Consider the following 23,931-nt stretch of genomic DNA (forward strand, 5'->3'; position numbering starts at 1 on the left):
TATGTCACGTGTCAGTCTTAAGATCCCGCTGTTTCATGTGTTATTTTATGGATGCAGGGCATCAAAAATCATCTACTTTTGAATAAGTTTTCTTCTCTTTGTTGACCTGATGCAATGGAGACATGCAGCACTGTCACTGTTGTTGTAGCTTGAAGTGGTCTAACCCCTTATGCAGATGATATTTAATTATTCAACAGTGTGTTTGTAACTGCCAATTCTGTCTACAGGAGCGTCGTCCTGGCAAACAACATGAATTTGATTAAATTACAACCAAGGAACAGGGCACTACATTACACTGTTAACAGAAAGTTACAGCAGAAAACCTTGTTAAATATGGATTGGAAATATAAATGCCCTCTTAATAAATTAGCAGCTCATTTCTATGACTTTGTAGCCAAACAGAACCAAATACCTTTTTAAATGATAATCTCATCGACACAATAAATTTGCACATAATTAAAACATTTATTGCAGTAGCTGTATACCTGTAGAGTAGTAACAAGGATTAACTGTTTCAGAATCAGTGATGTCAAACAACCTCACAACGGACAGACATACTGCGATAAGCAAATCAGTCCAACCCACTTAACTTTATAGTGTGACATAAATATGAAAGTGCTTTACAAACTGAATCGCTCTTTAATGCACAAATCATTTCTAGTTCAACATAATAAAATGACAAAATGATCTTTTTTTTTTAAAGCAACATCACTTTGCATGCTGTTCCATTTGTGTGAATGCCTGTCCATGCTGTAGATAAAACAAACCTTTTCAGACGGTAGTATGACAATCTTTCATGGTTGACCAATTGTCTTCATCATGCCTCTGTGTTTTTCTTCACTGACAATGATTCGATTTTGGATTTTGATGTCTTTGTGAATGTATCACTGAATTTGGCAAACATACAATGCAGAAGGCATGTAATTTTCAGACAGAATAATCTTTGCTGCCAACATGTACTGAAATATGTACAATTCAGTGTTTGAAGAAACATCATGAAGGCACAGTGATTAAAGTGTTATCTTAACCTGTGTTATCTTACATGTGGAAAACAATAGTCTATGTGGAAATAAGATATATACATGTGTCAATAAATTGCGAGAACTGCTGAGAAATTCCACTCAGTTAAACCACAATTTGAATAAAATCTATACGTAATAAGATTAACGTTAGATAAAACATTTAGCCATTTACAAATATATTGCTATTTACTTGTACTGAACACTTTCAAAATCTGATTATAGAGCTTTCGGAGCTTTTCATTTTTAAGTTGCACATAATGAGCACTGACATCCTTCATAAAAAAATGCTTCTTTTTTTTTTTTTTTAAGTTTGCCTGTGGTTTTACATTATTTGAACCAAAATGTTTTGAAATAAGGACAACACTGACTATATTATGAGATGACACAAAATCAACCATAGGCAAATATGTAAATGCATTCTTCTTATAAATGATGCCACATTATAGATTACTGTCCAGTAAAAACCAAAAACCCAGATGACAAGCCATTACAGTAACCAACAATCAAGAACTGTCCTACTCTTCGTGGTTATTACAGATACATGAGACTGGTTAATAATTTGTATTTACAAACACTTTGACAATGACAGAATAAACAAGTGTCCACTAACAGTGTTATTGAAACAACACGCTCTGAAATGTAATTTCATTTTCTTTGATTGTGTTGATTAATATAGTCCTGAACAACTCAGTAACAACCACAGCACAAATATCTGTATATGCCAGTCAGCACTAATATATATTTTTTTATTATTATTTTTGTTTTCTCCATTTTTGTGTGTCCTTCCTTCATATGTCCAAATATCACATGAAGTTGGCAAAAAATGTCCATGCACAGTTCATGGAGATTATTTTTTTAACTTATGTTTAAAAAAAAAGAAAAAAAAGATGGTTCCTCAAGAGCGATGATAAAGTTTGATTGTTGGGAACACAGCATAAGCACAAAAGTTTTGTGGCCTACATAGTACAGGAAGCTATCACACCGCAGAAGCATCAATGCACTTGGAGAAAAAGCGAGGAGAGTGAAGAAAAAAATCAAGATGGTCTCAAACAAGTTGCTTTGTGTGTTTGACTATGTTCTAATACAAGTGCTCGCAGTGTAATACAAAGTCCCTCTTATAGCTGCTGGTCTTTTGGGCTGTCTGGGCAGGATGCCGGCTGGCAGGATTTGAGACTAACCAGTGGAATATCAGCCATGCCACTGCTGGTGAAGTGTCCCTCTCCACTTCCAAACTGCTTCCTGTCAGCAAAGTGCTCTGAACGCCCACTCTCATTTTTCCAGGTTCTGGTAAGAGTATGTCCATTGAGAAGTTTGTCCTTGGGACCCCATTCCCTCTGAGATCCAAAACTGGACATCGGTGACTTGGGCTGCTGATAGCTTCCCAAGGTTGGTGGCATCCAGCAGTTATCAGAATGTCCCAGGACAAGGCACTCCTGTGTGCACATCTCTGTAGCTTCCACTAGACCACGGGGTCCAAGAGGTCCATCTGAGGAGAAGAAAAAGCAAGGTAAAAATACTGCGTCAGTGATGTGGCATCATCATATTTACAGTTAGAGTGATGACCAATCTGTTGTACATGAATTTTTAATTCTATATTATTAGACTTTTCATCTTAAATTTCATGCCCCCTGTACTGGCATAACATAATATGGAAAAAAATACAGTGCAGACAGCCCATTTTATATATATAAACCCAGCCTTAACCGGGGAGGGGGTCTGAGACACGCTTTGTCCCCTGTTTACAATGGGGTACTCAGGTCAAAGCAGTTTCAGTCTTTTGTTCATGGTAATGAGTCATTCATGTCATCAGGAGAGCTGTCAGTCCCATTGTTAGGAGGAACAGCTACCCTGTCATTAGGAGGGTGCTAATTAGAGCACAATAGGTGCTAATTATAGCAAATGTTTAGTCACTAACCAATAGCAGTCTGCCTCTTGGTAGGAGGGGTCTGGTTAGGTTTAAAACTCGGACTACCAGAGCAAGCATTTTAGCTGAGCAAGCTTCAGAGATTTGCGTCAAGCACCCCAGTCCAGTCGAAGATTCAAGTTTCTCTACTATATATATATATATATATATATATATATATATATATATATATGTGTATTATCTGTGTCTGGATCACAGCGACATGCCTGACTGCATTTTAAATCTTTATACTCTTCAAATTAAAGATTATTGTCAAAACACTGAGAAACATCATCTCTGGCACCTCTTTCTGTCAATGTGTGATGCTAATTCTCGCTCATGAAGCAAAAGCACAGAGCTGCTACCAGGATCAGAGTTGTAACACATATTTGTCATAATGATACATGTAATTTATTAGTTAATAAAATATCAATAATTAACACCATAAATATTCCTGATTATTCGGTAGACCATTGAAAATGGAAGTGGCTACTGAAGGTTTACAAAAGCAACATTGCTACAGGTATCTTCACACATAGCGTGAAGTTTGGACAACATTTCGACAAATACGGGGAAACAGTGTGAAACAACTACCAATTGAGCACTCAGTCCTCAATTGGTGTCCATCAAAAAACATGGTGCGTGTTCTGCAGCTGTGATGTCCAGGACCAGCCATGTCAACAACTGCCACACCCCAGTCCGTTCAGCGCACAGACCAAAGTGTAACTCTCTGATCAGAGGAGATGCATCTCGCCTGCCAGGTGGGCGCACACATACATGTGTTGGGGGGGGAGCAGGCAGCCGGCACGGCGCGCCGCCACAGGAAAAACAACTCCGTTGGAAGCCTTAAGGACAAGTTGGAACATGTCCAGCTGTTAAACAGTTTCTCAGATACTCACTCAGCTGGAAGCCATCAAAAGCCGCCTGGTTTTTACAAATGGTTATCAACATGGAGGTGTTTTTCCTGTGGCGGCGCGTTGCGCTGGCTGCCTGCCGACATGCCAATCCGTCCGCACGTCTTTCCTAACAAAATCTCCTTTAACAGTGGAATGTCCGGATAAACTGCTGATCCTGACCTCTTCTGAAAGTTCTCTGTTCTCTCACGATGTCCTCGGTCAACAGAGGCTTAAATTTGGAGGTTTTCAGCTTGAAACAGGCTGACGACGGCGCCTGGGAGCGCTGCTCGACATCCGGCTCCATGGGAAGTCCTTAAAGCGACAGTACCACTCCATAATCTCTCATCAGCCGTTAAAATTTTCACCGAAAACCAGCTGAATTTCTCGAATGGTGTCCACTTCGATGTGCCTCACAGGTTCTGAAAAAATTTTGATCAAGCAAAGTGCCAGTTTCTCAGGAAGAAGTCAGACAAAGGAATTCCGACGAGGGGGGTGGACCACTCCTCACTCAAAGCCTGCCCACAGGCGAATGACGTAACCAACAGACGTGAAAAAACTCACGCATGCGCACGAGGGTTCAAGGTTGGCTGATGTAATCGCACATGATTCAAATCCAAATATTTTTATAACAAAATAAAAAGGTCGGTTTCTTTTCTAATAGACCTTCTTTTCTAATAGACCTCATATACATATATATATATATACATACATACATACATATATATATATATATATATATATATATATATATATATATATATATATATATATATATATACATATACACACACACACACAGTGGTGGGCACAGCTAACCAAAATGTTAGCTTTGATAACAGATAATCAGCTAACTGAAAAGTTATCTTTTCTAAAGCTAAACCAATAAACTGCAGAAAAAATATCAGAAGCTGCAGCTAACCCATAACTTCCAGTATTGTCTCTGGTACACTTTCAACTACTAACAAGCTGATTTTGAGCTTTAACACCATGATCGCTTCTGGTAGTATCAAAGGCGACCACAGACCCCAAACAATGAGTCAGCACTTTGTCTCTGTGCACCCTGCCCACTGCTGGAAGGTCCTTTTTACTACATAGCTTCCAGCAGAGAAGCAGTTGAGAGGAACAGCAAAGCTCAACTCTCTACTCAATAACAGCATCAGAAAAACTGATACAGATAGAAAAACTCCATTAATGTCAATTATGTCATTTGTACAAAGTTAATGTTAAATAATGCACTAATTCTGAAGTTTTGTAACAAACACAGACAGATGGCAAAGGGATTATGGGTAAAATGTGCCTCTGCTAACACTGATTGGTTGTGTCATTCATTCTATGTAAAAACAAACACGTTACTGTGATGTGTGTGTTGGTGATTACATATAAATGTGCTATTGTAAAATATGCCATTTTTTATTTGTAAAAAAAAAAAAAAAAAAAAAAAAAAAAAAGCCAAGTTGTAATTAGATAAGATAACCCTCTGATATAACCGGTGTCAAAATAAATAGAACACTGCCATCTACTGGTGCCCAGATGCTCAGTATTTACAGCGAATACGGCCATGAACACTACTGGCCAGTAGATGGCAGTAGAGACCGTGAAAACGTGCCAAAACAAAATTCCAGATAATCTGTGTCTACTACATTAAAAATGAGTGGAATTTAATAAACGCAAAATGAATTTCAGACATCTTACATATATACAAGGTCTGTTAGAAAAGTATCGTACCTTTTTATTTTTTTTCAAAAACTATATGGATTTGATTCATATGTTTTTACGTCAGCCAAGCTTGAACCTTCGTGCGCATGCATGAGTTTTTCCACGCCTGTCAGTTGCGGCAATCGCCTGTGGGCAGGATTTGAGTGAGCACTGGTCCACCCCTCTCGTCGTCGTTTCATTGCGAGGAAATGGCGGAATGATTTGGGCTTTTTTTTCATCAGAATCTTTTCAGAAACTGATAGAGACAGGCAGCTGGAAACCATTCGAAAAATTTATCTGGCTTTCGGTTAAAATTTTACGGGCTTCACAGAGAATAAGGAATGTTACTACAGCTTTAAGGACGGCCCACAATGGCGCATGGCGCGCCGCGCTCCGAGCCACCATCGAGAGGCAGAAACCACCACATCATTTCTAAACGGATGGCTGTGTGGAGCCGGTACCATTGCGTCCAATTTCTCTGGTTATCACAAGAGCTGGACATCAGCCATTTTCCGGCAGATTTCACTTTTAACAAGAGATTTTGTCATGGAAAGCTGCACGGAGGCTTCGCGCGTCATGACCGATTCGCTGATGAAGCGAGACAAAAGAACACCTCCGTTTCGGAGTGCCAGGGGACAAGCCCAGCTCTCCACAATTTCTCTTTTACTCACTCGACTGGTAAGCACTGACAGCCGAGATAGGCATGTCCCAACTTGTCCCAAACACAATAACAACACTGTAAACCCAGATAATATATTCACGTGAGTTTTAGGCACAATATACAAAGAGTTTAATGCTGTGGCCCGTGTGGAGCCTGATCAGAGCATCTCAAATGCATTTCTTCTGCCATGAATGTACTGAGATTACCCATAATGCACTGGGCACAGCATGTCCACACTAAAACCTTCAAAATTAGTGCATTACTTTAAAACTAAAACATATATCTGATATTTTCACTTTATAAAACTTCAGACGTGACGTTAATTTAAATAACTTGTCGAAAATTTGTTTGGTTAAAATTTTAACCACAAGTTAAAACTGTATGCCTCTGGATGACTTGGGTGATATTGCCAGCGTATCAGTATGGAGTCAAAAGAAATGAGCTTTTTTCTTTTTTATGACCAGTTCTCCTTTGCCTGCAGAGGATACAGCCGTTTCTCCTAGAACCAGCTCTTCTCTGTTTGTGGAGGATAGAACTGTGCATCTACTACAAAACATTTAACAGGTAGGTACTCAACTGATTTTAGACTTCATAAATGTTTGTGACTGTTAAGCTTTGTTTACTACGTCTGCAACAATGTTAGCAGTCTAAAAATTATCGGACCAAAGCTTATCGGAAGATAACTGGTCCGATGACGGTTTTCAAAGTTATCTGAAAAGCTCATCTGATAATGAAAACATTATCTTCGATAGTTAGCGGATTATCGGAACTGTGCCCACCACTGCATATATATATATATCTATATATATCTATCTATCTATCTATCTATCTATCTATATATATATATATATATATATATATATATATATATATATATATATATATATGTGTGTGTGTGCATGTATGTCTATAGAAATTGGTAAAAGGAGTGGGTGTTTATAAGCTTTTGCTTCAGCCTATACCTCTCTGGCCGCACAAAACTGGAAAACTGGAAAAAATTCTTTGTTGTTGTTAAGCATGTGTGTGCGTGCCAAATAAATTCATTCATTCATATACAATATATATATATATACATACACACACACACACACACACACACACACACACACACACACACACACACACACACACACACACACACACACACATAGATTGAGTGGTTGAAAGATATCTCAAAAATATGCATAAGTTTATATGATGTGCAGCTTTTGTGGAGCAGATGGACCATGCATATAGAGAAGACAGCAGACCGGGTCTTTTGTCCTCAGTTATTCTCAGTGGTGAATAGATTTGTTGAGGGATTATTTCCAATTTAGTTTGTAATTATGCTAATTCCATGAGGAACATTGTCAACCACCATATGACAGATCTCCAAATGAGATACATCATTACATATAATTAGGAGAAGAAGAAGGACTTTTATTGTCATTGTAGATGGATACATACAACAAAATTTGTCCTCTTCACTTAACCTATCCTAATTAAAGTTAGACATAATCCAACCACTAGAACCAGTGGGCAGCAATAGTACGTCTCCCGAGAACCAACTTCAGATGCAGAGATGTTGGCTTTGTCAGGGGCAGAGAAAGGAGCAGACTCTAAATAACCATGTTTTTGATGGTGGGAGGAAACGGGAGTGTCCAGAGGAAACCCACACAGACAGGGGGAGAGGTTGCAACTCCACACAGAAAGCACCAGGTGAGAAGCGATCCCAGGACCTTTTTCATGTGAGGCAACATTGCAAACCACTTTGAGGTTATACTCTTTATTGTTGTTTGCCAAGTATCAAGTCTAGATTTTTTTTGTTCTATTATGTCCTCTTCCAGAAAATGATTTGTCTATCCAACCATGTATTTTTATTGAATTTTAGGACACATAATCAGTGGTAAACCCTGTAGTCATTGGATGTTTTGGCCATTTCTACATCATGCTCTCATTTGGAAGGTCTAGATTAGGTTGATCACTCCTCGGTATGTGTTGCATCATAGGTTACCCTATTCTTAACCCAACATTTAAATCACAAAGTCTAAGACATTAAGGCACCAACAATACACCACATGATGTTGTCCACAGTATACCCAGGATCAGTTCACAGATTGGCCAACCATTGCTACTTGTCTCATGCAATGTCTGGTTTCTGTCCTCCTTTTGGTGTTGTCATTTAATAAAAGCTATAAAATATTGTCATTGTATATTCCCTTTCAATACTGGGTTACTCCAATTAAAACATCATGGGGGAAGGGGCTGGAGCCCATCCCAGCAGTCATAGGTCGAGAGGCAGGGTACACCTTGGACAGGACATTACCTTATCACACAGCCACATATATACAGACAAACACAACACTCATACCTATGATCAGTGTAAATTTTCCAGTTCACCTAACCTGCATGCCTTTGAAAGTAGGAGAACCCCACAGCACCCGGGGGAACCCATGTGAACACAAGGAGACAAACTCCACACACAAAGGCCAAGGCAGGAAGTGATTCCACAATCTTCTTGCTATGAGGCAGCAGTGCAAACCACTATTCCACCATGCCACCTATTATTATTACAACCCCAAATCCAATGAAGTTGGGACTTTGTGTAAAATGGAAATAAAAACAGAATACAATGATTTGAAAATCCTCTTCAACCTATATTCAATTGAATACACCACAAAGACAAGACATTTAATGTTCAAACTGATAAGCTTTATTGTTTTTGTGCAAATATTTGCTCATTTTGAAATGGATGCCTGCAACATGTTTCAAAAAAGCTGGGACAGTGGTATGTTTACCACTGTGTTACATCACCTTTCCTTCTAACAACACTCAATTAGTATTTGGGAACTGAGGAGACAAATTGTTGAAGGTGGAATTATTCCCCATTCTTGCTTGATCTATGACTTCAGTTGTTCAACAGTCCGGGGTCTCCGTTGTCATATTTTGTGCTTCATAATGCACCACACACTTTCAATGGGTGACAGGTCTGGACTGCCAGTCGAGTACCCTCACTCTTTTGCTATGAAGCCACGCTGTTGTAGCACGTGCAGAATGTGGCTTGGCATTGTCTTGCTGAAATAATCAAGGATGTACCTGAAAAAGATGTTGCTTGGATGGTTGCTTGAGAGTCGCAAATCAGGTCTGTGGCTTGTTTGACGTCTGCCAGTCAGACCGCAGCTCGCTTTGGGAGGCCACTAGCCGGGACTGTGAATTGCTGGAGACCTATAGCCTAACCTGTGACTCGGCAGCGTTCGCCAGCTGGACCCATGACTCGCCGGAGCCTATCAGCCAAGCCTGCTGCAGCGGCAGAGGCTACCATTACATCAGCAGTTAGTTGTTTCTGTGGGGAAGTGAGGATGTTTTCAGGACAAGCTAAGCTAAGTTATGCTAAGCCAACTGAGCTAGCTGTGCTCAGCTTGGCCGATTATTGTTGTGAATCTTATTTTATTGTTTTATTTTACTATTTTATTGCTATTTTATTAATTTTAGGAGTGGGTTAACTTCTGTGTTTTTTGCTGTTCTTAAGAAACTTTTATATGATACTGGCTGAGAGGGTGGCTCTCTTGGAGAGCCGTGTTCGTAAGTTTGAACAGCTTATTAGTCTTGTGGAGATTGATGTTACAGGCATGGTTGATGATGAGCCAGCTGTTATGCCTATTAGCATTAGTAAAGAGGTGCCAACCGGTGAGGATGGTTTTCAGACTGTGGTCAGGTAGAGGAAGTCACGTGGGGCTCGGTGGAAGTCACGCGGAGTGTGGCACCTGGTTGTGGCACCCAAATTATATTTGCCTTTGCGAACTATGAACCGATTTTCTCCTCTGGATATGCTTGATGTCAGTTTTTTGAGCCCGCGGACCTCCACTCCTGTCCCCAGGCCGAAATGTCAGATGTTAATCATAGGGGAGTCCATCACCCGCAAAGTTGAGTTGCAGATGCCGGCTGATTGAAAGTATTCCTGGGGCGAGAACTCCTGATATAGCCTCCACCTCAGGGTACTGACGGTGCAAAATGGTAAACAGACCAAGAAACATGACATGAAATACAGTCATATAGTTATTCATGTTGGCGCAAATGATCTTAAGATGAAGCATTCAGAAGTCACAAAAATGAATATACAGAGGATTTGTGACCTTGCTAGAAGGTCATATCGGCATCGATTAATAGTTTCTGGTCCCCTCCCCTCCCAGGGTGGTGATGAGATTTTTAGCAGGCTGTTATTGTTATATAGGTGGCTGGCACACTTTTGTACAAAACACTGTTTTAGTTTCATCGATAATTGGCCTTCGTTCCGGGGCCAATGTGACTTGTTGACGCCGAATGGCTTTCACCATTCTAGAGAGGGAGCTGCCATCTTGTCCACGAATATAGATAGGGTTCTGCAGGGAGGGTAACACTTGGAGTATACAGCAGGTCGCAGAGCACAGAATGAATGTGGGTGTGGGATCAACTAGTTTAGCAGCAAATTTAATGCAGACAATCCAAGGTGGTGATAGTGGGGTTTTTTTTGGGAGGGAGATTTATCAGGTTGAGACTGTGGCCTGCTCCTGTAGATGTGTTTGTAGAAATTATAGGGGGATATATTTTTCAAATTTAACCCCTTAACGCCCGAATTTATATAGCTGTATATAAAAAAATGTTTTGTGTGTGTTTTTGCCTTTAAGTAGATGGTAAATAATGTTGAGATTATTAATTTCACTTTTGCACAAAAACTAGATAGTAATACTGGGTATTCTGTTAATGACTTTGTTATAATGTTATAATAATGATGGTATGTTGCAAATTTGTGACAACGGGCATACAGGTCAATTTGGTAAGTTGCATATTTGAGTCAGAGATTGTAGCATATATGCGACAATGGGCATTAAGGGGTTAATACCTATTATAACATTGGATGACATTGGAATTGAGGATGGCCCGCTGGCTGTTCCTGCTGCATTCACGATTTTGTGTCTGATGCCTGCGATCTGTGTGGAGTGTATCAGGCCTAAACCTATTTTTAGGTACCTCAGAAATGTTACTTTGGAACCACCTGTAAACCCAAATAGTCCAATTGTCAACTCTGCCGAGGTCCTTAGTTTGGGTCTTATAAATATCAGATCACTGTCTTCAAAATCTATGTTGATCAATGATTTAATTGTGGATCACCATATAGATATGATTGGTTTGTGTGAAACCTGGCTTAAACCTACAGTTGTCCTTCCCCTAAATGAAGCCCGCCCACCAGCGTACACATTTAGTCATGTTTCCCATGGTATGAAGCAAGGAGGGGGTATTCCTTTTATTTACAAGTCTAGGTTTAATTTATTAACTGCTGGGGGTCACAAGTATAAATCATTTGAGCATCTGATTCTCCACTCTGTCCATGATGCCACATATTGTCTGGAGCAGAAGTATGGACATCAGTTGTGTTATTTTGTCATTGTTTATAGGGCCCCTATATTCTGAATTCTTGGATGAATTTGGTGCATTTATTTCTAACTTGTGAACTAGTGCTGATAATATTTTGATCATTGGTGATTTGAACATTTATATGAATAGGCCCTCAGGTCCCCTCTGTAAATCATTTATGGAAATTGCATTCAGGGCTCGACGCACGATACGGGAAATACCCTGGATTTGGTTCTTGTACGTGGTGTTGCTGTCACGAATATTGGTATCCTGCCCCTTGCTTCGGTGGTCTCTGACCAATCACTTATTAACTTTACATTTATACTCCCGCGTTTAGTGGAGCTGCAACCTTGCCTATTACTGTGGCGACACATTAAACCTTCAACTAGGACTGAACTTGAAGCTTGACTGCCTGATCTTTTAGCTTCAACTTTGCAGAATTCTTAGTCAGTAGACAGTCTGGTGGATAGTTTGAACTCAGTACTCAAAACTACATTTGATGAGAATGCGCCTTTATTAAGGCCTTGCCTTCCCAAAGTGCAGTTACCTTGGTTCAGTGGTTACTTGCGGGACCTCATGCAGAAGGCTAGAAGTCTGGAACGGAAATGTGGTAGCTCCAAATTAGAGGTGTTCCACATTGCATGGCATGATGCAGTTGTAGAGTATAAGCATGTACTATGGACTACAAAGTGGGCCTACTATTCGGATTTGATCAATAAAAACAAGTACAACTCAAAATTTTTGTTTGACACGTAGCATTTCTTATCCATGGACGGTCACCTGTTAGTCATTCTCCGTTTGTAGCTCAGGACTTCTTGGATTACTTTGAGAATGTTTCCGTGAAGGCTCTCAGTTGTCCAGGTGATTTCCATAGTAGAGAAGCTTGGCTCTTCGACTGGACTGGGTTGCTTGACGCGAGGACATTTCGCTTCAAATTGCAGAAGCGTGCTCAGCTAAAATTCTTGCTCTGGTAGTCTGACTTCTGTCTTGACCCTTGTAGAGAAGAACGTTCTTCTCTCGAAGTCAGACTACGAGAGCAAGAATTTTAGCTGAGGAAGCTTCTGCAATTTGAAGCGAAATGTCCTTGCATCAAGCAACCCAGTCCAGTCGAAGATTCAAGCTTCTCTGATACTTTGAGAAGAAAATAGAAGACATTAGATTGAGCATATCGCAACATGCCTTGGCTCAATCACTACCTAGATTTACAGAATTTGACAATATTTCACTAGACACGCTGGCGAAGCTTGTGATGTCTACAAAAAGCACAACCTGCGTATTTGATCCTATACCAACAAATTGTTTATGGACCTATGGCCCTTTCTTGGTCCGACTGTGTTGGAAATTGTTAATCTTTCATTAACCGCTGGTTCTGTTCCCAGGTGTTTTAAATCTGCAGTAATTAAACCATTGCTTAAGAAATCTGGTCTTGACCCTGTTGTACTGAATAATTACAGGCCAATATCAAATCTGTCATTCTGCTCTAAAATTCTAGAAAAAGTGGTTTCACAGCAGATTGTGGACCATCTTACTGAGAATGATCGTTCTGAGTCCATGCAGTCTGATTTTAGAAAACATCACTCCACAGAGACAGCGCTTATTACAGTGGTGAATGATTTTCTGCGTGCAATGGATTGGGACACCACGATGGTTTCAGTGCTTTTAGATCTTAGTGCTGCGTTTGATACTGTGGATGATTGTGTTTTACTTGATATGCTGGAAAATTACTTTGGGATTACTGGAAGTGTCCTTGCTTGGTTAACGTCATACTTGTCCAGTCATTGTCATTGTATTATGTATAATAACACTACCTCTGGCCTTGGTGAAATAAATTTGGGGTTCCACAGGGGTCTGTGTTAGGCCCCTTGCTTTTCTCACTTTATATAGCGCCCCTTGCGCATATTCTGCAGCATTACGGGATTGCCTTTCAGTGCTATGCTAATGGTACTCAATTGTACATGCTGATAACTGCTGGTAATCTTACCCATATAAAATCCTTAGAAGATTGCCTTGTATCTGTGAGAAGCTGGTTGTCTAGTAACTTTCTACTCTTAAAGTCTGATGAGACTGAAATGATTGTTCTTGGTCCAGTCAGACGTCGGCATCAATTTGACCTGTTGGCACTTAATTTTGGTTCATGTGTCATCATACGGACAAAGTGAGTAATCTTGGGGTACTTTTTGATCCTACGTTATCCTTTGGCTCCCACATTAGAGATATTATGAGGACTGCCTTCTTCCATCTGCAAAACATAGCAAGGATTTATTCCATCCTGTCTATGGGTGATGCTGAGACTTTGATACATGCATTTATTTCTTCCAGATTGGATTACTGTAATACTTTATTTTCTGGTATGCTGCAGTCTAGCATTCGGGGTCTTCAATTAGTGCAGAATGCTGCTGCCAGACTTTTGACACAAAGTAGAACGTTTGACCACATTACACAAATTCTGGCGTCCCTTCTGGCTTCCAGGTTCTGCCAGAATGGATTTTAAGGTCCTGTTACTGGTCTATAAAATTTTTCATGAACTGGCTCCTTCCTACCTGGCTGACTTGGTTAAGCCCTACGTACCTGCATGGCCTTTGTGCTCGCAGGGTGCAGGGCTTTTGTGTGTTCCAAAGGGGAATTAAAAGTCTGTGGGGTATAGAAGCCTTCTCTTACCGTGGCCCTACTCTTTGGAATGCTCTACCTGCAGTTATTAGGCAGTCTGACACGGTGGAGACTTTTAAATCAAGACTGAAGACCCACTTTTTTAGACTGTCTTATCATTAATCTATTCTGTTTTTATGTTTGCTTTGTAATTTCTTTTTATTCTACTGTGTTTTACCTTTTTTATTGTGAGCTTTTGATTTTAAATTTTGATTTTAAATTACTTTGTGTTGTCATAAATTGTGTGTTATGTGAAATGTCTTGGGGCAACTATGTATTGAGATGACGCTATATAAAATAATAAATTGAAATTGATGGCAGCATGTGTTGCTCCAAAACCTGGATGTATCTTTGAGCATTAATGGTGCCATCACAGATGGGTAAGTTGCCCATGCCATGGGCACTAACGCGCCCCCATACTATCACAGATGCTGGCTTTTGAACTTTGCGCTGGTAACAATCTGGATGGTCTTTTTCCGCTTTTGTCTGGAGGACACGACATCCACGATTTCCAAAAACAATTTGAAATGTGGACTCATCAGACCACAGCACACTTTTCCACTTTGTGTCTGTCTATTTCAAATGAGCTTGGGCCCTGAGAAGGTGGCAGCGTTTCTGGATGTTGTTGATGTATGGCTTTCACTTTGCATGGTAGAGTTTTAACTTGCACTTGTAGATGTAGCAAGGAACTGTGTTAACTGACAATGGTTTTCTGAAGTGTTCCTGAGCCCACGTGGTAAGATCGTTTACACAATGAGGTTGGTTTTAATTCAGTGCCACCTGAGGGATCGAAGGTCATGGGCATTGAATGTTGGTTTTCGGCCTTGCCGCTTACATGTAGAAAGTTCTCCAGATTCTCTGAATCTTCTGATTATATTATGGACTGTAGATGATGGAATCCATAAATTCCTTGCAATTGAATGCTGAGAAATATTGTTCTTAAACTTTTGGACTATTTTTTCATGCAGTTGTTCACAAAGCGGTGATCGAAGTGGTGATGGGGCGAGGGTGATCCTTTGCTTTGGAATTGCTGAGCCTTTTGGGGATGCTCCTTTTATATGCAGTCATGACACTCACCTGTTTCCAATTAGGTGTTCTATGAGCATTCACCAACTTTCCCAGTCTTTTGTTGCCCCGTCCCAACTTTTTTTTCAAACGTGTTGCAGGCATCCATTTCAAAATGAGCAAATATTTGCACAAAAACAACAACAAAGTCTATCAGTTTGAACATTAAATATCTTGTCTTTGTGGTGTATTCAATTGAATATAAGTTGAAGAGGATTTTCAAATCATTGTATTGTGTTTTTACACACCAGTCCACATGTGTTTTGTGGATCTGGAGAAGGCATTCGACCGTGTCCCTCGGGGCACCCTGTGGGGAGTGCTCCGGGAGTACGAGGTCCGGGGTCCTTTGCTAAGGGCTATCCGGTCCCTGTACGACCGCAGCAGGAGCTTGGTTCACATTGCCGGTAGTAAGTCAAACCTGTTTCCAGTGCACGTTGGCCTCCGCCAGGGCTGCCCTTTATCACCGGTTCTCTTCATTATTTTTATGGACAGAATTTCTAGGCTAATTTCTAATAATTTCTAGGGTGTAGAGGGGGTCTGGTTTGGGAACCACAGAATCTCGTCTCTGCTGTTTGCAGACGATGTGGTTCTGTTGGCTTCATCAAATCAGGACCTTCAGCGTGCACTGGGGTGGTTTGCAGCCGAGTGTGAGGCGTCTGGGATGAAAATCAGCACCTCCAAATCTGAGGCCATGGTTCTCGACCGGAAAAAGGTGCTTTGCCCTCTTCAGGTCGGTGGAGTGTCCTTGCCTCAAGTGGAGGAGTTTAAGTATCTCGGGGTCTTGTTCACGAGTGAGGGACAGATGGAGCGTGAGATCGATAGACGGATCGGTGCCGGTCTGCAGTGATGCGGTCACTGTATTGGACCGTCGTGGTGAAGAGAGAGCTGAGTAGGGGGGCGAAGCTCTCCATTTACCGATCGATCTACATTCCGATCCTCACCTATGGTCATGAGATTTGGCTCATGACTGAAAGAACGAGATCGTGGGTACAAGTGGCCAAGATGAGTTTCCTCCGCAGGGTGGCTGGGTGCTCCCTTAGAGATAGGGTGAGGAGCTCGGTCACTCGGGAGGAGCTCGGAGTCGAGCCGCTGCTCCTCCACGTCGAAAGGAGACTCCGATAAAGCGGAAGAAAATGGATGGATGGATGTATTGTGTTTTGATTTACATTTTACACAACGTCCCAACTTCAGTGGAATTGGGGTCGTATAATAGAGTGTATTTTACTCTGTTTAGACAGACCAAATGTTATCTTGGCCGAGTATATTTTACTTAGCAAAATTTACTGTGTAGGTGCATACATGAGATACATGCATTTGATAGCATGGTCATTGACTTAAATATTCAGCAACTTTACATCTATATTTTGTGTCCCTTCAGAGCCCTTCAGTTATTATTTCAGTGAGAGCCCTCTGAAAAAATCTGTTGGTTTATTCAACAAGTGTCAGGAATATTGCTGTGCTCATTAATGTTCTCACATATGAGGCATTGGTTAAGCAGCCACCTGACCAGGAGCGAGTCTGAAACATAAATGAGCTACAGTTGTATGAGCTGGAAATTGTGTGGGGGTAGATGAGAGCAAGTTCTATTTGAGCACCCTCATGCTATTTACGAGTAAAATTTATAGTCAGTGCAACATACGTTGTACGGAAGTTGGACTTTGATGAGGCTTGCAATCCAGATTCCAAATAGACTGGAATTTAATTTGTGATTTCGCTTTCTTTTCTACCATTGAATCTGGTCTTAGAAAATGGGGTACAAAATGATGTGACAATTAGTTAGTGTTTTTTTGGAGGGGGTTGTTTGTTTGTTTGTTTTTGCATGCAATAGTACTTCATATTTTCCTCCTGGTACTTTTTTCTTCAGGTGGTCCAATATGGATCTACATATTGATTTAGCCCTTTCTATTCCCCTGGGGTCACCACAACAAAATGACAGAAAGCTCGACCTTTTGTCAAGTTTGGCTGCCTTGATTGGGGTGGTGAACTGTGCTGGTGGAGTTGATCAATTTATCTACAGATCTCTTGTTGTGCTTGGGCTGGAAGGACCATGGATTGACAAGTTACCACTGTGTGGAGGATCTGTGGGGCACACCAATGAGTGTCAGCACTGAAAGAATTAGGGAATATGCTAATGTGAATAGGCGTGGGATGAACCTGTTACACCATGTCCGGATATGACTTTTCTGCACTGACAAGTGTGTTGTATTGGAGCTTTTGAATTCCAGAACTTGCTTGATGGATATGTCCTTGTGTCGAAGTTGGAGATGTGTCAGGGTTGGAGCGAGAACTGGGGTTATGTTCTGTTTCAGTGACTTATGTGGCAGCAATACAATCATTGACAATTTAATTCCAGTCCATTTTTCTGAGACTTTAATCATCACCCCCTGGATGTTTTTTTTCAACCATCACTGAAGACCTGGTCACATGGCATTAACAAAGTCCAAACAAAACAAGAAATCTCAACTTTTGCTGACATTAGGAGGCATTGTTTACCCTTCATCCAGCTTCATTCTTGCAGCTGGCACTTCGTCAGAATTTTTAAACTTGAAAAATTTGAGTGAGTACCAAACACAATCTTACTTTGCTCGCATTTCACTTGATTTCTTTCTTGACAGTTTTATATAGTTGGTTTAGTTTTCGTAATGTTAGCCTTTCATTTGACTTTTGTCCATCTTGGGAGGTTGACTGAAGTTCACAAACAAAGTTGACGATATCTGAACAAATCAATAACTAAAGCTTCGATGAGGTGAATGAAACATCCTTGTATCGCTAATGAATCGTCCATGTTTGGGGCAAAAAAAAAAATGTTTTCATACAGAAACAATAGTGTTAAGAAGGTTTTGTCAACTACTTTAACTATTTATGCACATTTTAGTCATTTGTGTTTGGCTAACACATTGTGAAGACAAACAAAATCCTACACCTGTAAGTACTGCGGACATGAGGACAAGGCTGGCTGTACTCGGTTCAGACAGCTCCAAGTGTTGTCCATGTCCATGTGTCTATGAGCCTTCAGGTCTGTTTGACTGTCTTTCTCCATGTCTGCCTTGGGTTATTTTACTCTCTGCCGTTTAGTTCCTGTAGTCTTTGTAGTCTGGTTTTATTTATGTCTCTTTCCTGGGTTTAGGCGATCTTGGTTTTGTTTCACATTGTTTGTAGTTTGTTCTTCCTTTTTTATTTTCATGATCATAATTTGCTTGTATGTGTTGGTTAACTTCTTCCTGGACACTTTCCCCTGTGAGTATTTAAGCCTGTTTGCCGTTGTGTGTTTGCTGGTTCCTTGCGTTTGACCCTCTGCTGATGTTGTTTGTAAGTATTTTGACCCTTGTTCTGCCTCCTTTGTGTCTGTAGATATTTTTGGGTTTACTCCTAGTTTGGATCACCTTATGTTTTGTTTGGAGCTGGTGTTCCGCCTCACCTGTTTGGATTGATATTCACTTCAGGTTAATTTTTGGACTTTACAAAAGCCATAACGTGGCATCACGTGTTATGGTTTTAACAAAATCTGAATGAACCCAATTTGCAGGCAGCAAAGTTGACAAAAAGGGTCATGCAAAAACAAGAGGTTTTAATGTTCCAAAGGTGAGTATCAATCACATCAGGTGAGGTGGCAAAGCTCCAAACAAGATAAGGTAGTCCAAACACAGAGAAAACACAGAACCAACTAAGCCACAAAGGAGGTACAAGGGCCAAGGTACTTATGAACAGCATGAACAACATGAGCAGGGGTCAAACGCAAGGAACCAGCACAAGAGCAGTGAACCATCTGCTACTTAAATACTAGCTGCTACTTAAATACAACTCAAACTGATGACAAAATGGAGGACAGGTGTGGCAGGGTCAAAGGTCAAGAGAGAAAACAAGGTGAGCAAAAACTTAAACGGATGTCTCAGTGAAATAGAACAAAACATGAGCATTACTGACACATAACCAAGAAGAAGAAAAGTCACAAAACCAAAAGACTGATCCAAAAACACATAATACAGAAATAACTGTAGAACTTAAATGGACACAAACAGCAACAGAAAAAAAAAACTGATGAATACATTGAGCATAATTAAAGAGGACATGATAATCAACTATAACAAAACAATACCCAAAGCTGAATAAAGAATAAAAAGCAGAAAACCAACACAGAACTATACAGTGAACAGTGTAAAACAGAGGAGCTATATTTCTGTGAAGGCTCTCAGTTGTCCAGGTGGTTTCCATAGTAGAGAATCTTGAATCTTTGACTGGATTGAGTTGCTTGACGCGAAGATGTTTAGTTTCTAATCGCAGAAGTGTAATTCTTCAATTGTCCCCTACCTGGTTGCCTATTGAAAATTCAAGTGGATACTCAGTTTTTTAAAAAGAGTAATGTTTAAGGACTATTTGTGCCAACTTTGGTGCTTGTATCACCATTTGAAGGATTCCTCTATAAATATTCTTTTATCTGCTGCACTAAATGGCAACTTCCAACATAACATAACGCCTTGGGGCAACTGTTTGTTGTGATTTGGCGCTATATAAATGAAATTGATTTGGATTTGATTTGATAACTGTGGCCAATTATACACAGCAGGTGTGCAGCAATGTTACAGTCATGTTGACCATTTTCTTTGACTCCAGTGGGGTGGTGTATCATGAGTAAGCAACAGAAGGCCAAAATTTTAATACAGAGTATTATCGGGAGGTCCTATATTTCCTTTGTGATGCTGTGCACCGCAAATGACCAGATCTGCGGGTGGGGAAAAGTTGGCAGCTCAATCATTACAATGTACCTGCCAACTCTGCTCAGCTGATTGAGACTTTCCTAGCCAACACTCCTTTGACTCATCAGGTTCCCTACTCTCCTGATATGGCTCGCTCAGATTTTTGGCTGTTCCCCAAGATTAAAACAAGACTAATTTGGACTTTATTTGAGTCACAAGAAGACGTAAAGTGGCAGTCCAACTGAACACAATTCCACTATTCCAAAGACGCCTTCCAGAAATGCTTCCAACAATGGTGGAACCACTGGGACAAGTGTGTGCAGTCCCAAAGACACTACTTCAAAGGGGATTAGGATTTCAAACCCCCAGGTGAGTAAGTGGGGGTTGGACAGTGAAATTGGCTGCGAGTGGTTTCATTAAATATTTTGTCCTTTTAATCATAACATTACATATTTGTGTAAAATTAGTTCACAGCAGACACAGCACCAAGCTTTGATCCATGTCACATTAATATTTTAGTATATCAAATACTGGACGCACTAGAGTACTGTGTTTAACCACTGTGTTATTACCAACAACCACTATCTTGGTAAAATTAAATATGTTACAATTATTTACTTAATAACTTTATGAGACTCTGTTTAATTCAAATATAAGGCAGCAGTCATCATCATTAAGAGCCCTTTCACACATAACACGATTGAAGCCGACTAGCCCACGAAGGAGAAATTGCAGGCCAGTCATGAAAAATCGGAGACACCCCCAATGCCTCGTACACCTGTTGCTACAACTATTCACGCGAACCAGCAGCCAAAAGACAGAGTGTGCCCTGTGAGAGCCCATTCGATCAGTCTCGCTGGAGGTCTTGGCCAAATTCCTGGTGTCACACACGAACATCCAACACCGCTCACTGGCCACTTAGAAAATGTGGTGCCGCTCACGCTGTCAGCACAAAAATAGTGAGCAGACGATTATTTTCGAGCTAGCAGTGTAATTTGTCTAAGTGCTCCCACGAGTGTGACGTTGCAAAGCAGCACACATGTGGCATGTGCATATGCCCCCGCCAACACAGACACACAGATGCTGATAAGTATTTACAGACATGATCACATGGGGGCTGGACAGCCACCAGACAGCCACTTCTGAATGCACACAGCCAGGCTGCAGCGGCCACATACAGCGCACGTTGGCAGGCTGCTCCATATGAAACGGACCATCAGATCACACAGCAGGCAATCTGAATGTCACGTGTGTCAGGCTGGACACAGGTGTCTGGCTGAATATGCGCACCCCATGACTATGACAATACGACAAGCCAACAGCGCCACAAATACTTTACTTTCAGTCACATATTACCAAAAATACGGTGTAACAAACACTGTTTTGTCAATTATGGCACTTTTTTCTCTTTTTTGTTTAAATATGTTTATTTCCTTGTTGATTTTAGCAATTTTACGCTCCTGCTATAAGACAGGGATTGTAGCACAGTGGTAAAGTTTCCGTCTGTTAATCACATCATTTGTAAGTTGCCGGTTTGAATCCTGTGAGTGGCATTTATTTTTTATTTAACCAGGGTTATTTAACTGCAGGTTTCTGTATTGCGTCCTCTTTTATTTATTATTTATGTCGCCACAATGATTTTCACTAATTATACAGCTGGTTTTTATTTTATTTTTCTCCATATCTGCAGCGTGATGTGGTGCAACACATACCAGCTGCTCGCACTGTGTTCATGCATGCACACAATGGTTTATGATTCCCCATTTCATGTTTGGTTCACGGATTTTCTTCCAGTTTCTGCATCTTTCGTGTTATGTGTGAAGGGGCACTAACACCCATACAGTTCTCAGGTTGTGTTTTTGTAAGTATTTCATACCATTTTCATTTCAATATATACAAACCAAATAGCACTGAAACATCTTTGCTTGTACACCCTGCAACTGAGGTGGGCCCCATTACTGAGGTATTACCTAGATTTACAGAATTTGAGAGTATCTTACTAGGCATGCTGATGAAACTCGTAATGTCAACAAAAAGCACAACCTGTTTATTTGATCCTATACCAACAAAACTGTTTAAGGACCTGTGGCCCACTCTTGGGCCAACTGTGCTGGAAATGATTCATCTTTCTTTAACTTCTGGATCTGTTCCTAAATATTTCAAATCTGCAGTGATTAAACCATTACTTAAGAAACCTAATCTTGACCCAAGTGTATTGAAAAACTATCGGCCGATATCAAATCGATCATTTTGCTCTATCTTAGTGAGAATAATCTCTTTGAGCCACTGCAGTCTGCTTTTAGAAAATGTCATTCCACAGAGACGGCTCTCACTAAATTGGTGACTAATCTTCTGCTTAAAATGGATTCAGACACCACTACGGTTCTGTTGCTGTTAGATCTCAGTGCTGCATTTGATACAGTGGATCATCATATTCTACTTGATAGGCTGGAAAATTATTTTGGGATTACTGGGAGTGCCCTTGCATGGCTGACGTCATACTTGACCAGTCATTCTCACTGTGTTTTGTATAGTAACACTACCTCTAACCTTACTGACATGAAATTTGGAGTTCCACCAAGGTCTGTCTTAGGCCCCCTGCTTTTCTCCCTTTATATAGCACCCCTTGGGCACATATTGCAGTGTTTTGGGATTACCTTTCACTGCTATGCTGATGATACTCAGTTATACATGCCGATAACTGCTGGTAATCTCGTTCATATAAAATCCCTAGAAGATTGCCTTGCATCAGTGAGAAGTTGGATGTCTAGAAACTTCCTACTTTTAAACTCTGATAAGACTGAAATGAAGGTTCCTGGTCCAGTGAAACATCAGCATCAATTTGACCAGTTAAAACTCAGCCTCGGCTCATGTGTCATACATCACACTGACAAAAGGAGGAACCTTGGGGTAATTTTTGATCCAACATGTCCTTTGACCTCCACATTAGAAATATTATGAGGACTGCTTTCTTCCACCTGCGAAATATAGCGAAGATTCGTCCCACCCTGTCTATGGCTGATGGTGAGAACCTGTTTCTAGATTTGACTACTGCAGTGTTATATTTTCTGGTTTACTGTAGTCCAGCATTAGGGGTCTCCAACTGGTTCAAAATGCTGCTGCCAGACTTTTGACACATAGTAGAAAGGTCACATTACACCCATTTTGGCATCTCTTCACTGGCTTCTTGTCCCAGTGAGATCAGATTTTAAGGTTCTGCTACTCATCTATAAAATTGTTCATGGACTGGCACCTCCCTACCGAGCTGACCTAATTAAACCTTACGTACCAGGCCGGGCTTTGCGTTGGTGCAGGACTACTTTGTGTACCGAGGGTGAATAAGAAGTCAGCAGGTCATAAAGCTTTCTCTTGTCATGCCCCTGCTCTGTGGAACGATTTCCCTGCATCAATAAAACAGTCAGATTCTGTGGAGACTTTCAAGTCCAGACTTAAGACACACTTATTTTCCCTTTCATATGGCTAGCATACTGGTATAGTTTTGTTTTATACTTTTTACTCTTTTCCATCCATTCATTTTCTTCTGCTTATCCTAGGTTGGGTTGTGGGGGCAGGAGCTCAAGCAAAGCCGCCCAGACCTCCCGATCCACACACACCTCCCCCAGCTCCTCCGGGGGGACCCCAAGGCATTCCCAAGCCAGCTGAGAGACGTAGTCCCTCCAGCGTGATCTGGGTCTTCCCCGGGGCCTCCTCCCGATGGGACGTGCCCGGAAAACTTCTTCAGCAAGGCGTCCAGGGAGCATCTGGAGAAGATGCCCGAGCCACCTCAGCTGGCTCCTTTCGATGTGGAGGAGCAGCGGCTCGACTCCGAGCTCCTCCCGAGTGACAGAGCTCCTCACCTTATCTCTAAGGGAGAGCCCAGCCACCCTCTGGAGGAAACTCATCTCGGGCCGCTTGTACTCGCGATCTTGTTCTTTCGGTCATGAGCCAAATCTCATGACCATAGGTGAGGGTCTGAACA

General features: G+C 41.0%; 1 protein-coding gene across 4 annotated transcripts in view; it reads right to left on the reverse strand.

Annotated features, from left to right (window-relative positions):
* Positions 1–445: 445 nt before the first annotated feature.
* LOC117530084 (protocadherin-9) overlaps positions 446–23,931 on the reverse strand; it is a 1,095,629-nt gene continuing 1,072,143 nt past the window's right edge. For all 4 annotated transcript variants that reach the window (XM_034193042.1, XM_034193029.1, XM_034193037.1 and 1 more), the window contains one exon: positions 446–2,508. In XM_034193042.1, the coding sequence (XP_034048933.1) occupies positions 2,138–2,508 (371 nt within the window). In that variant the 3' untranslated portion in view covers positions 446–2,137. The remainder of the gene's footprint in view (positions 2,509–23,931) is intronic.

The sequence above is a fragment of the Thalassophryne amazonica genome, chromosome 2 (genome assembly GCF_902500255.1).
Source record: "Thalassophryne amazonica chromosome 2, fThaAma1.1, whole genome shotgun sequence".
NCBI classification, from domain to species: Eukaryota; Metazoa; Chordata; class Actinopteri; order Batrachoidiformes; family Batrachoididae; genus Thalassophryne; species Thalassophryne amazonica.